Source organism: Haliotis rufescens, unplaced genomic scaffold, assembly GCF_023055435.1.
Source record: "Haliotis rufescens isolate VD_foot unplaced genomic scaffold, xgHalRufe1.0.p SCAF_4, whole genome shotgun sequence".
Lineage (NCBI taxonomy): Eukaryota > Metazoa > Mollusca > Gastropoda > Lepetellida > Haliotidae > Haliotis > Haliotis rufescens.
The window spans coordinates 2,830,448-2,844,987 of record NW_025964112.1 but is presented as its reverse complement, the minus strand read 5'-3'; the positions used below and the strand labels follow the sequence as shown (position 1 = coordinate 2,844,987).

Genomic DNA, 14,540 nt, shown 5'->3' with positions numbered 1-14,540 from the left:
CTGACAAGATACAGTAAACTACGGTTATAACGAACTCAAAGGGACCACTAATTTTAGTTCGTTATAACCGTAATTCGTTATAAGCATACATACAGCATAACTACAACATATAGTCGGGACTAAAAAGTTAGTTCGTTATATCCGGTAGTTTGTTATAAGCGTGTTCGTTATAACCATAGTTTACTGTATGCCATTCCTCTCCCTTCCTCTGACAAGATATGCCATTCCTCTCCATTCCTCTGACATGCTGTGCCATTCCTCTCCCTTCCTCTGACAAGCTATAACATTCCTCTCCCTTCCTCTGACAAGCTATGACATTCCTCTCCATTCCTCTCACATTCCTCTCCATTCCTCCGACATTCCTCTCCATTCCTCTGACAAGATATGCCATTCCTCTCCATTCCTCTGACATTCCTCTCCCTTCCTCTGACAAGATATGCCATTCCTCTCCATTCCTCTGACATGCTGTGCCATTCCTCTCCCTTCCTCTGACAAGCTATGACATTCCTCTCCATTCCTCTGACAAGCTATGACATTCCTCTCCCTTCCTTTGACATGCTGTGCCATTCCTCTCCATTCCTCAGACAAGCTTTGACATTCCTCTCCATGCCTCTGACATGCTCTGACATTCTTCTCCATTCCTCTGACATGCTGTGCCATTCCTCTCCATTCCTCTGACAAGATATGCCATTCCTCTCCCTTCCTCTGACAAGATATGCCATTCCTCTCCATTCCTCTGACATGCTGTGTCATTCCTCTCCATTCCTCTGACAAGCTATGACATTCCTCTCCCTTCCTCTGACATGCTGTGCCATTCCTCTCCCTTCCTCTGACATGCTATGACATTCCTCTCCATTCCTCTGACAAGCTATGCCATTCCTCCCCGTTCCTCTGACAAGCTATTACATTCCTCTCCATTCCTCCTACAAGCCATGCTATTCCTCCCCAGGTGGACTGGTCACTACAGACTTACACACCAGTCAGACATGCAGTGATAAAACTGAATCACTTAAGAACTGATTTAAATATTCTTGTGTTAATGGAAGTGACAAGCTGTGTGCAGCCTGTGTACATCCTCGTTTACATTTATACTCTGTAAACAGAAGAACATATTGAAATCAATTCTTATAAATAGGTGAGCTAACAATGATGATTTCACAGACTGTTTGTTTCATAATCAACACACAAAGTACTGTAGACAACAATATGAATCAGTGACATTGCTCCGCACGATAATGCAACACAAGCCCTGCCCATTCTATCATCAGCCAATCAGAAAACAGTAGTTCATTAGTGGGTGTGGCCTAATGTTTTTTTCAGTTTATGGACAGATAAATGCAAAAATAATTGATTGGTAAGCCTATAAAATGCAAAGGATTCACTTTCCACTTATTTACTTGGCATCAAACTGACCACCAGGTTTGACCCGAGGATGATGGCACGAGACTACCTGCAGCTGGAGAAGAGGTTGATCTTTGGTCAGCAGGCACGGACAGCGGACGGATCTGGGAATAGCAGGGCAGTGGAGGAGGTGGTGCAGACTGTCCTGGGGGGAGGGGGGAGGTTCCAGATGGTCGATGGCACCATGAAGATCGTGGTTACAGAAGATTCCAAGTTTGCTGAACAGATCAGGAAAAGTGAGTACAATTCTTGTCGTAGACTTTCACAAGTCAGGTGAGTTGGCCGAGTGGGTAATGCAGCTGCTTGTCATGGTGGAGACAGGGGTTTGTTTCCCAACCTTGGTTCAGTGCAAGAAGCCCATCATGGTGTCCCTGTGATTGCTCAAATATTGCAGACACCATATATATACAGACATATGTTTTTCATCCATTTCCAGTTTTAAAAATATATTAGTCATGAAACCATCAATATATGTATGTGATGTGTTTACATGTAGCATTATGTGAGTATGTATTAAGTCAATACATTTTTCTTGATACCCTTATGTTTTAAAGAAAGTACTCTCCCAATGTCAGTCAACAGATTGGGGGGTACCAAACCTAAGGCAAATGGATGATCATGATGATGATGTTGATGTTGATGATGATGATGATGATAAGTGGAAGTAGTAGTGGTAGTAGTCGTTCACAAATTTCCTATTGACAGAAAATATAGAAAAAGGTATCATTAAAGAAGTAATTAAGATAGTTCACAACATACACACGAGTTAATCTAACATTATATCCACAAGACCTGCCACAGAACTCAAACTCCATCAATAAAATGGAAACAAATTATGTGCAATCTCAACTTGTCCACGTATAATACGGCTTCAGTGGCGCTGGTGATAATTAAGCCATAGCGGCATGTGATGTGATGCTCGCATAGATTTGTATTGATTAAACTGCTGCCATTTGTAGCAATTCCAATATAGGTCTGTTATCTTCACACCAAGTGTCACCAACATTATGACTGTGGCCAATATCTGTGCCTACTGCCTGGGTGTTATATCTCATAATGTCCACCTGAGATATGGCGGTAATGGTTGTAGATCTCACTATTGATCACTGTCTTGATCTGCTCATCGCTACGCCTGCGTCACCGGTTACCCTGGTAATCACAAACACTTATTTGCTAAATAATTAAAAAGTAAACATGGTGGATTGTTGAAGATTTCTGTGCACTGCGACGTGATGATGGGATGTATTGATTGAGACTGTTTTGTTGGTGGTGCTGATGTTGTGACGGCCGTTGACTAGGATGCTGCTGGAATGGTAAAGCAGCAGATTACAACCGGCGTACTTACCTGTGTAGATGGAGTATTGATACATACACGTGATTCAATGGAGCTGACGTTCACTCTGTTTAGTTTGGATTACTGATACAATCAGGTATTTATACATTGTTGCTGTCTTTTGTATACAGCTGTATATTGCATGTTGTCCTTTAACAGTTTAAAATATAGTTTGAAATGCTGTAGCTTCTCAGTATTGTCAAGTCTTTGGTGTCAGTCCAGTCACTGACGTGCAGTGGTGAATGGACATGTTGTATCTTATGTTAGAGCTGCTCTATCTGTTAAATTCATGGAAAACGTCATTGTTTATTTTAAAATATAATGCTTCTCAATGCTAATCCAAACATCATTCAAACCTTTTCTTTGTAATATTATTGTTTAAGGAAGAGTCTGATCAATGAATGGAGTGTTTTATCTGGTGGCAATTTTTTTATGTCATATGTGTCTTTGTTTAGGAAGAATTTAGTCGAATTTGTCTTAATATTGATCTGACCTTTATATATTTCATTTATAATGACAAATAAGTTAAGGGAAATTAGATCCTTTAATACACAACGGCTCTATTGGGGTATTGTGTTATAAGATGAAGGAATGGAAGCACACATTCTAAAAAAAATATATCATCTACGTAGATGATACTTCTCACATCTATATAGAAAATACTTTCATCTATGTATATCATAACATTATTGTGGGTATCATTACTCAGACAGTGACATTGTCTTGTGAAGTTAGGCCCTAGTTGGATATAGTTTATACCAACATTTATATTATAAATAAAGGTGATTACTTAATTACTATTAATTTATTTAAATATATTTAGGAGCATGATCGTCATTTATATTCATTTGACCTTTTCCGTATTTTTACAATATACTAATATCATTTCAAATTGTGAAACTCAATATCAAATAAAAACACAAATAAAGTAATTTAACAAAACAATTGTTCCTTCCGTGCTTCATATGATGATGATGATGATGATGATGATGATGATGATGATGGTCAGTATTGGTTGGATACAATGTTTATACTTTGAGTGATTCTCAACCCTTCATATTCACATTTTACCTCTTAACCCTTATTTGCTTATAGAGAAATCATGAGAATCAACAGATTTGAGAGATGTCTCCAACTTAACCTTGTTATGGTTGATAGATCATTAACTACAATATGCATAATGACCTATTGTTGTGTCAGGTTTACTTGCACAAACTACACAATCAGAATGGCCAATGAATTCCTCAAAATCAAATGTAACAATGTGACATCGTCATAATGGTTTCATTTCAAAAGAGTCCGCCTCAGTGGTCTAATGGTAGAGCGTCTGCCCGGAGAGCAGAAGGTCCGGGGTTCGATCCCCAGTCGCGTCATACCAAAAGACGTTAAAAGATGGTACTTGTTGTTACCCTGTCTGGCGCTTGGCATTAAGGGGCTAAAACAAGGACTGGTCGGCTCGGAGTCAGTATACTGTGTCTGAGTGGGGTATTCATTTTTAACTGCGGCATGGTATCTCAGTGTGCTAGCACTATAAATTGGCATCAGTCCGGCTTAGTACAAGCAGCCACACACACACACATACACGTGCATGCACGTCGTTTTATAAGTGCAATAATCTTGGACGTGACGTTAAACCCCATTTCACCTCACCTCACCATTTCAAAAGAGTTTAAGAACAATTTCAAAACTAAGTCGACTTTGTAGTTTGGAGAACATTTTCCACTCTCCTCTCTGCATTAATGTTATAAAAGAGGGTGAGGCGGGCGTCATCCTTCTCGCTGTCTGCTCGTGGATGTTAACCCAAAAGATTAATGTGGATCCATTAACAGTCCTTCAAATTAGAAAATCAGCTAATCAGAACATATTTAGTTGGTCAAATATCACATGACCTGGTGCTAGTTTCTCTTTCTTACTTGATGGGTTAGATAGTGCCTCAATGGAGACATGTCAAGGTTGAAAGTCAAACAGTTCAGTCATTATTTTAATTAAGCCAGAGGTTATATAAACTGACCTGGAACTAATTACTCGAGAAAATATTGTAACCAAAGTCAATAATTTGAAAGAAGAGGATAGAGGTTATCACGCAAGGGGGTTTGGGGATGGTAAATATCCTGTATTAGGAATAAACGTTATGAGCATGTAAGTATCGTCTACGTAGATGAAAGTGTCACACTGATACACTTCCGTATGAGGGTCATATTTGTATGGTGATATCATGTCATATGGCAGTCTCATGGGAAATTTATATAATATATATTATTTTTTTTAAATGGGTAAATTCATGGAAAAGTTATAATAATATTGGAACCTGTTTTTAATTCCTCAGTATTTGAGATTCCTGACCTGTTTCTGCTGGGTTAGGTCTCTAGTAACGGTGTCTCTGGACAGTACAGAAATGTGTGTCCACCAAGTGATGTGGCATATCAAATTGTCCCAGACTATCTGAACGATCATCGAGTTTATGTGCAGTGTGTTGAGAAGATCAGCAACCCTGTAGAGGCCTTCCCTTGGATGAGGTCGGCTGGCCTGAAAAGTGAAACAAAAGGCTTTCTGTTTGCTGCTCAGTCACTTCCCACTCGAAACCGTCAGTGTGTGATTTCGCATCAAAATGTAAACATGAAATGTAGATGATGTTATGAATTAAATGAGACTGTTGAATACATTGTCAATGGATGCCCAGCTTTGGCACAAACACAGTATCTTAAGCGACATGATGGAGTGGCTCGATCATTTTAGTACCGTCTTTGCCATGCTTGTGGTTTTGACACACAGGTCCATTGCTTTCGAAATGTCACGCTTGCATCCCAAGTACCAAGTTGTCCGATTCCCCATTGTTCTTGGTGCCTTTGGTTTGGTACCTCCCAATCTGTTGACTGACATTGGGAGAGTACTCGGGTTTGCTACCAGAAATACAGCCTATCTGACAATCTGGGTAATGCCGAAGGCTGCAGTTTTAGGGAGTCTATACATATTCCGAAAAGTTCTGAGTGGGTTTGACTTGGCAGTGCAGCCTGGAAAAAGTCCCTTTTGCTGTCTGGGCTGCGTGTAGAGGGGGCAAGGGCCCTGAGCTGATGATGAGCCTAACCAGCCTGACTGTGCCAGGATCACCCAAACCCTCTTTGCTGCAATTTTTTATTTTAATCTGTACATAATATAAATAATGTGGCTTCTGTTTTTGAGTTGAATTTGATCCGATTAGTGCACAAAAACACAATTTTTTCGTTATTTTATACAAAACATGTTACACTGGTATACTTATACACCTTCATGTAGCTTCATAACAACATTCAACATTTAGCATGTAACAACATTCAACATTTAGCGTGAAATAATACTCAACATTTGGCATGTAACAACATTCAACATTTAGCATGTAACAACATTCAATACTTAGCATGTAACAACATTCAACATTTAGTAGGCAACAACATTCAACATTTAGTAGGCAACAACATTCAATAGTTAGCATGTAAGAACATTCAACATTTAGCATGTAACAACATTCAACATTAAGTATGCAACAACATTCAACATTTAGCATGTAACATAATTCAACATTTAGTATGCAACAACATTCAATACTTAGCATGTAACAACATTCAACATTTAGTAGGCAACAACATTCAATAATTAGCATGTAACACCATTCAACATTTAGCATGTAACAACATTCAACATTTAGTATGCAACAACATTCAACATTTAGCATGTAACAACATTCAATACTTAGCATGTAATAACATTCAACATTTAGCATGTAACAACATTCAACATTGGAAAATTCAACATGTAACAACATTTATCAAATGTGTATCCATTTTGGATTATTAAAACAAGATTCGACTAATTCTATATTTCTGACTATTTACATGGCATTGTTTCACATGTCGGGGGTTTAGGCACCCATGCTACTTTAAAATATTGTTCAAAACTCCCTTCACAGGTGAGTTAGGATGGTCAAATCTCACTCTACACTTTCTATGTTGTTGATCTCATACGGTAATTCAGTTGACATTTCTATCAAATCGAACACAGTTTAAAAAAGTCAGATTGGAAATCAGAGAAATAGCTATCGACAGCAATATCGTGTTGGACCCACTTAACTTCTTAGACTAATATGGACTTGCGTAATTAAGAACACACAACACAGCGGAGTAATTAAACCCCCAACTCCCAGATGCTACTTGTCATGCAAGCACTTCTATCTTAATCTGTGTTATGTCTCCACTGGGACAGGGCGAGTTGTGGAGTGTCACGCTGCATTGTGCCAGCCTTGTGTCTGTGTTGTGTCTTTGTTGTGTCTGTGTTGTGCCTGTGTTGTGTCCTTGGTGTGCCTGTAGTGTGTCTATGTTATGTCTATGTTGTGTCTGTGTTGTGTCTGTGGTGTGCCTGTAGTGTGTCTGTGGTGTGTCTGTGTGGTGCCTGTGTTGTGTCTTTGTGGTGTCTGTGGTGTGTCTGTGTGGTGCCTGTGTTGTGTCTTTGTGGTGTCTGTGGTGTGTCTGTAGTGTGCCTGTGTTGTGTCTGTGGTGTCTCTGGTGTTTCTGTGTATCTTTGTGGTGTCTGTGGTGTGTCTGTCGTGTGCCTGTGTTGTTCTGTGTGGTGCCTGTGTTGTGTCTGTGGTGTGACTGTGGTGTGCCTATGTTGTGTCTGTGGTGTTTCTGAGTTGTGTCTTTGTGGTGCCTGTGGTGTGTCTGTAGTGTGCCTGTGTTGTGCCTGTGGTGTGTCTGTAGTGTGTCTGTGTGGTGCCTGTGGTGTGCCTGTAGTGTGCCTGTGTTGTGCCTGTGGTGTGTCTGTAGTGTGTCTGTGTGGTGCCTGTGGTGTGTCTGTAGTGTGTCTGTGTTGTGTCTGTGGTGTGACTGTGGTGTGCCTATGTTGTGTCTGTGGTGTTTCTGAGTTGTGTCTTTGTGGTGCCTGTGTTGTGTCTGTGGTGTGTCTCTGGTGTTTCTGTTTGTCTGTAGTGTGACTGTGTTGTTCCTGTGTGGTGTGTCTGTGGTGTGTCTGTGTGGTGCCTGTGTTGTTCCTGTGTGGTGCCTGTGGTGTGTCTGTAGTGTGCCTGTGTTGTTCTGTGTGGTGCCTGTGGTGTGTCTGTAGTGTGTCTGTGTGGTGCCTGTGGTGTGCCTGTGTTGTGCCTGTGTGGTGCCTGTGTTGTGCCTGTGTTGTGCCTGTGTTGTGCCTGTGTGGTGCCTGTGTTGTGTCTGTGGTGTGACTGTGGTGTGCCTATGTTGTGTCTCTGGTGTTTCTGTTTGTCTGTAGTGTGCCTGTGTTGTTCCTGTACAGCAGGTTCTGCAAGTTAGTCGGCTTCTGGCAGCTATGATGTCCATGTGCATGATGACAAGATTAACCATGCATGTATTGATTAATTGTAATGGAGCCGACCTCATTCATGTCTCTTGACAAACCGGTACATAATGAAGGGCTATAGTCCTTGGAAGATGGATTAAATAAACAGGACTGATAAATGGCACTTTCATGTTCCATGGTGGTCTGGGGGAGTCTTCCATGCTGCTACAGTAATGGGATATCACAACACTGGAGGAGCATGGTGGTCTGGGGGAGTCTTCCATGCTGCTACAGTAATGAGATATCACAACACCGGAGGAGCATGGTGGTCTGGGGGAGTCTTCCATGCTGCTACAGTAATGGGATATCACAACACTGGAGGAGCATGGTGGTCTGGGGGAGTCTTCCATGCTGCTACAGTAATGAGATATCACAACACTGGAGGAGCATGGTGGTCTGGGGGAGTCTTCCATGCTGCTACAGTAATGAGATATCACAACACCGGAGGAGCATGGTGGTCTGGGGGAGTCTTCAATGCTGCTACAGTAATGAGATATCACAACACTGGAGGAGCATGGTGGTCTGGGGGAGTCTTCCATGCTGCTACAGTAATGAGATATCACAACACCGGACGAGCATAGTGGTCTGGGGGAGTCTGCCATGCTGCTACAGTAATGAGATATCACAACACCGGAGGAGCATGGTGGTCTGGGGGAGTCTTCCATGCTGCTACAGTAATGGGATATCACAACACTGGAGGAGCATGGTGGTCTGGGGGAGTCTGCCATGCTGCTACAGTAATGAGATATCACAACACTGGAGGAGCATGGTGGTCTGGGGGAGTCTGCCATGCTGCTACAGTAATGAGATATCACAACACCGGATGAGCATGGTGGTCTGGGGGAGTCTGCCATGCTGCTACAGTAATGAGATATCACAACACTGGAGGAGCATGGTGGTCTGGGGGAGTCTGCCATGCTGCTACAGTAATGAGATATCACAACACTGGAGGAGCATGGTGGTCTGGGGGAGTCTGCCATGCTGCTACAGTAATGAGATATCACAACACTGGAGGAGCATGGTGGTCTGGGGGAGTCTTCCATGCTGCTACAGTAATGAGATATCACAACACTGGAGGAGCATGGTGGTCTGGGGGAGTCTGCCATGCTGCTACAGTAATGGGATATCACAACACCGGAGGAGCATGGTGGTCTGGGGGAGTCTGCCATGCTGCTACAGTAATGGGATATCACAACACCGGAGGAGCATGGTGGTCTGGGGGAGTCTGCCATGCTGCTACAGTAATGAGATATCACAACACTGGAGGAGCATGGTGGTCTGGGGGAGTCTTCCATGCTGCTACAGTAATGAGATATCACAACACCGGACGAGCATGGTGGTCTGGGGGAGTCTGCCATGCTGCTACAGTAATGGGATATCACAACACCGGAGGAGCATGGTGGTCTGGGGGAGTCTGCCATGCTGCTACAGTAATGAGATATCACAACACCGGAGGAGCATGGTGGTCTGGGGGAGTCTTCCATGCTGCTACAGTAATGAGATATCACAACACTGGAGGAGCATGGTGGTCTGGGGGAGTCTGCCATGCTGCTACAGTAATGGGATATCACAACACCGGAGGAGCATGGTGGTCTGGGGGAGTCTGCCATGCTGCTACAGTAATGGGATATCACAACACCGGAGGAGCATGGCGTGATGTAGCACCATACTGTCTATACAGTGGCGACCTGGGATCAAGTCTTGACTTGACAAACTAGATATTGATATTATGAACAACGTCCCGCACCAACAGAATACAATGATACACAATCTCACCCAGTCACCAAGCCTGACGATCGGATCCAACAAGTCGCTCCATACAAGCATGGGTTCCTGGAGGCCAGTTCTACCCTGGCAGCGTCCACAGGGGAAGCAATGTTAAGAAACTAGTCAGGCCTTTCACACATTGCATCCATGTTGAGGTTCAAACCAGGGGGTTCAACTGAGCTATAGACTCCATCAATCCCCTGGGGATTCCCGAGTAGAGTGCCCCCAGCATCCTGTGTTTGTCTGAAGTGTCAGCCTGTATGGAACACATGGTCGGGTTACTGGCTTGTCAGTTTGTACCCAACACAGCTCATGAAGTCAGCCTGTATCGAACACATGGTCGGGTTACTGGCTTGTCAGTTTGTACTCAATATAGCTCATGAAGTCAGCCTGTATGGAACACATGGTCGGGTTACTGGCTTGTCAGTTTGTACCCAACACAGCTCATGAAGTCAGCCTGTATCGAACACATGGTCGGGTTACTGGCTTGTCAGTTTGTACTCAATATAGCTCATGAAGTCAGCCTGTATGGAACACATGGTCGGGTTACTGGCTTGTCAGTTTGTACCCAACACAGCTCATGAAGTCAGCCTGTATCGAACACATGGTCGGGTTACTGGCTTGTCAGTTTGTACTCAATATAGCTCATGAAGTCAGCCTGTATGGAACACATGGTCGGGTTACTGGCTTGTCAGTTTGTACCCAACATAGCTCATGAAGTCAGCCTGTATCAAACACATGGTCGGGTTACTGGCTTGTCAGTTTGTACTCAATATAGCTCATGAAGTCAGCCTGTATGGAACACATGGTCGGGTTACTGGCTTGTCAGTTTGTACCCAACATAGCTCATGAGGTCAGCCTATATGGAACACATGGTCAGGTGTCTTGGCTTGTCAGTTTGTACTCAATATAGCTCATGAAGTCAGCCTGTATGGAACACATGGTCGGGTTACTGGCTTGTCAGTTTGTACCCAACACAGCTCATAAAGTCAGCCTGTATGGAACACATGGTCGGCTTACTGGCTTGTCAGTTTGTACCCAACACAGCTCATGAAGTCAGCCTGTATGGAACACATGGTCGGGTTGCTGCCAAGTCAGTTTGTACCCAACACAGCTCATAAAGTCAGCCTGTATGGAACACATGGTCGGCTTACTGGCTTGTCAGTTTGTACCCAACACAGCTCATACAGTCAGCCTGTATGGAACACATTGTCGGGTTACTGGCTTGTCAGTTTGTACCCAACATAGCTCATGAAGTCAGCCTGTATGGAACACATGGTCGGGTTACTGGCTTGTCAGTTTGTACCCAACATAGCTCATGAAGTCAGCCTGTATGGAACACATGGTCGGGTTACTGGCTTGTCAGTTTGTACTCAATATAGCTCATGAAGTCAGCCTGTATGGAACACATGGTCGGCTTACTGGCTTGTCAGTTTGTACCCAACACAGCTCATACAGTCAGCCTGTATGGAACACATTGTCGGGTTACTGGCTTGTCAGTTTGTACTCAATATAGCTCATGAAGTCAGCCTGTATGGAACACATGGTCGGGTTACTGGCTTGTCAGTTTGTACCCAACATAGCTCATGAGGTCAGCCTATATGGAACACATGGTCAGGTGTCTTGGCTTGTCAGTTTGTACTCAATATAGCTCATGAAGTCAGCCTGTATGGAACACATGGTCGGGTTACTGGCTTGTCAGTTTGTACCCAACACAGCTCATAAAGTCAGCCTGTATGGAACACATGGTCGGCTTACTGGCTTGTCAGTTTGTACCCAACACAGCTCATACAGTCAGCCTGTATGGAACACATGGTCGGGTTGCTGCCATGTCAGTTTGTACTCAATATAGCTCATGAAGTCAGCCTGTATTGAACACATTGTCGGGTTACTGGCTTGTCAGTTTGTACCCAACATAGCTCATGAAGTCAGCCTGTATGGAACACATGGTCGGGTTACTGGCTTGTCAGTTTGTACTCAATATAGCTCATGAAGTCAGCCTGTATGGAACACATGGTCAGGTTACTGGCTTGTCAGTTTGTACTCAATATAGCTCATGAAGTCAGCCTGTATGGAACACATGGTCGGGTTACTGGCTTGTCAGTTTGTACTCAATATAGCTCATGAAGTCAGCCTGTATGGAACACATGGTCAGGTTACTGGCTTGTCAGTTTGTACTCAATATAGCTCATGAAGTCAGCCTGTATGGAACACATGGTCGGGTTACTGGCTTGTCAGTTTGTACCCAACACAGCTCATGAAGTCAGCCTGTATGGAACACATGGTCGGGTTACTGGCTTGTCAGTTTGTACCCAACACAGCTCATGAAGTCAGCCTGTATGGAACACATGGTTGGGTTACTGGCTTGTCAGTTTGTACCCAACATAGTTCATGAAGTCAGCCTGTATGGAACAGATGGTCGGGTTACTGGCTTGTCAGTTTGTACCCAACATAGCTCATGAAGTCAGCCTGTATGGAACACATGGTCGGGTTACTGGCTTGTCAGTTTGTACTCAATATAGCTCATGAAGTCAGCCTGTATGGAACACATGGTCGGGTTACTGGCTTGTCAGTTTGTACCCAACATAGCTCATGAAGTCAGCCTATATGGAACACATGGTCAGGTGTCTTGGCTTGTCAGTTTGTACTCAATATAGCTCATGAAGTCAGCCTGTATGGAACACATGGTCGGGTTACTGGCTTGTCAGTTTGTACCCAACATAGCTCATAAAGTCAGCCTGTATGGAACACATGGTCGGCTTACTGGCTTGTCAGTTTGTACCCAACACAGCTCATACAGTCAGCCTGTATGGAACACATGGTCGGGTTGCTGCCATGTCAGTTTGTACTCAATATAGCTCATGAAGTCAGCCTGTATGGAACACATTGTCGGGTTACTGGCTTGTCAGTTTGTACCCAACATAGCTCATGAAGTCAGCCTGTATGGAACACATGGTCGGGTTACTGGCTTGTCAGTTTGTACTCAATATAGCTCATGAAGTCAGCCTGTATGGAACACATTGTCGGGTTACTGGCTTGTCAGTTTGTACCCAACATAGCTCATGAAGTCAGCCTGTATGGAACACATGGTCAGGTTACTGGCTTGTCAGTTTGTACTCAATATAGCTCATGAAGTCAGCCTGTATGGAACACATGGTCGGGTTACTGGCTTGTCAGATTGTACTCAATATAGCTCATGAAGTCAGCCTGTATGGAACACATGGTCGGGTTACTGGCTTGTCAGTTTGTACTCAACACAGCTCATACAGTCAGCCTGTATGGAACACATGGTCGGGTTGCTGCCATGTCAGTTTGTACCCAACATAGCTCATGAAGTCAGCCTGTATGGAACACATGGTCGGGTTACTGGCTTGTCAGTTTGTACCCAACACAGCTCATGAAGTCAGCCTGTATGGAACACATGGTCGGCTTACTGGCTTGTCAGTTTGTACCCAACACAGCTCATGAAGTCAGCCATTAATGAACACATGGTCGGGTTGCTTGCTTGTCAGTTTGTACCCAACATAGCTCATGAAGTCAGCCTATATGGAACACATGGTCGGGTTGCTGCCATGTCAGTTTGTACCCAACACAGCTCATGAAGTCAGCCTGTATGGAACACATGGTCGGGTTACTGGCTTGTCAGTTTGTACCCAACACAGCTCATGAAGTCAGCCATTAATGAACACATGGTCGGGTTGCTTGCTTGTCAGTTTGTACCCAACATAGCTCATGAAGTCAGCCTGTATCGAACACATGGTCGGGTTACTGGCTTGTCAGTTTGTACTCAATATAGCTCATGAAGTCAGCCTGTATGGAACACATGGTCGGGTTACTGGCTTGTCAGTTTGTACCCAACATAGCTCATGAAGTCAGCCTGTATCAAACACATGGTCGGGTTACTGGCTTGTCAGTTTGTACTCAATATAGCTCATGAAGTCAGCCTGTATGGAACACATGGTCGGGTTACTGGCTTGTCAGTTTGTACCCAACATAGCTCATGAGGTCAGCCTATATGGAACACATGGTCAGGTGTCTTTGCTTGTCAGTTTGTACTCAATATAGCTCATGAAGTCAGCCTGTATGGAACACATGGTCGGGTTACTGGCTTGTCAGTTTGTACCCAACACAGCTCATAAAGTCAGCCTGTATGGAACACATGGTCGGCTTACTGGCTTGTCAGTTTGTACCCAACACAGCTCATACAGTCAGCCTGTATGGAACACATGGTCGGGTTGCTGCCATGTCAGTTTGTACCCAACACAGCTCATAAAGTCAGCCTGTATGGAACACATGGTCGGCTTACTGGCTTGTCAGTTTGTACCCAACACAGCTCATACAGTCAGCCTGTATGGAACACATTGTCGGGTTACTGGCTTGTCAGTTTGTACCCAACATAGCTCATGAAGTCAGCCTGTATGGAACACATGGTCGGGTTACTGGCTTGTCAGTTTGTACCCAACATAGCTCATGAAGTCAGCCTGTATGGAACACATGGTCGGGTTACTGGCTTGTCAGTTTGTACTCAATATAGCTCATGAAGTCAGCCTGTATGGAACACATGGTCGGCTTACTGGCTTGTCAGTTTGTACCCAACACAGCTCATACAGTCAGCCTGTATGGAACACATTGTCGGGTTACTGGCTTGTCAGTTTGTACTCAATATAGCTCATGAAGTCAGCCTGTATGGAACACATGG

The 14,540-nt window shown here is 43.9% G+C and overlaps 1 protein-coding gene across 1 annotated transcript in view; it reads left to right on the top strand.

Moving 5' to 3' along the window:
* Positions 1-14,540, top strand: part of LOC124149916 — a 95,902-nt gene that overhangs the window by 28,696 nt on the left and 52,666 nt on the right. Inside the window, exon 20 of the mRNA XM_048382328.1 lies at positions 1,420-1,637. Within this exon, the coding sequence (XP_048238285.1) occupies positions 1,420-1,637 (218 nt within the window). The remainder of the gene's footprint in view (positions 1-1,419; positions 1,638-14,540) is intronic.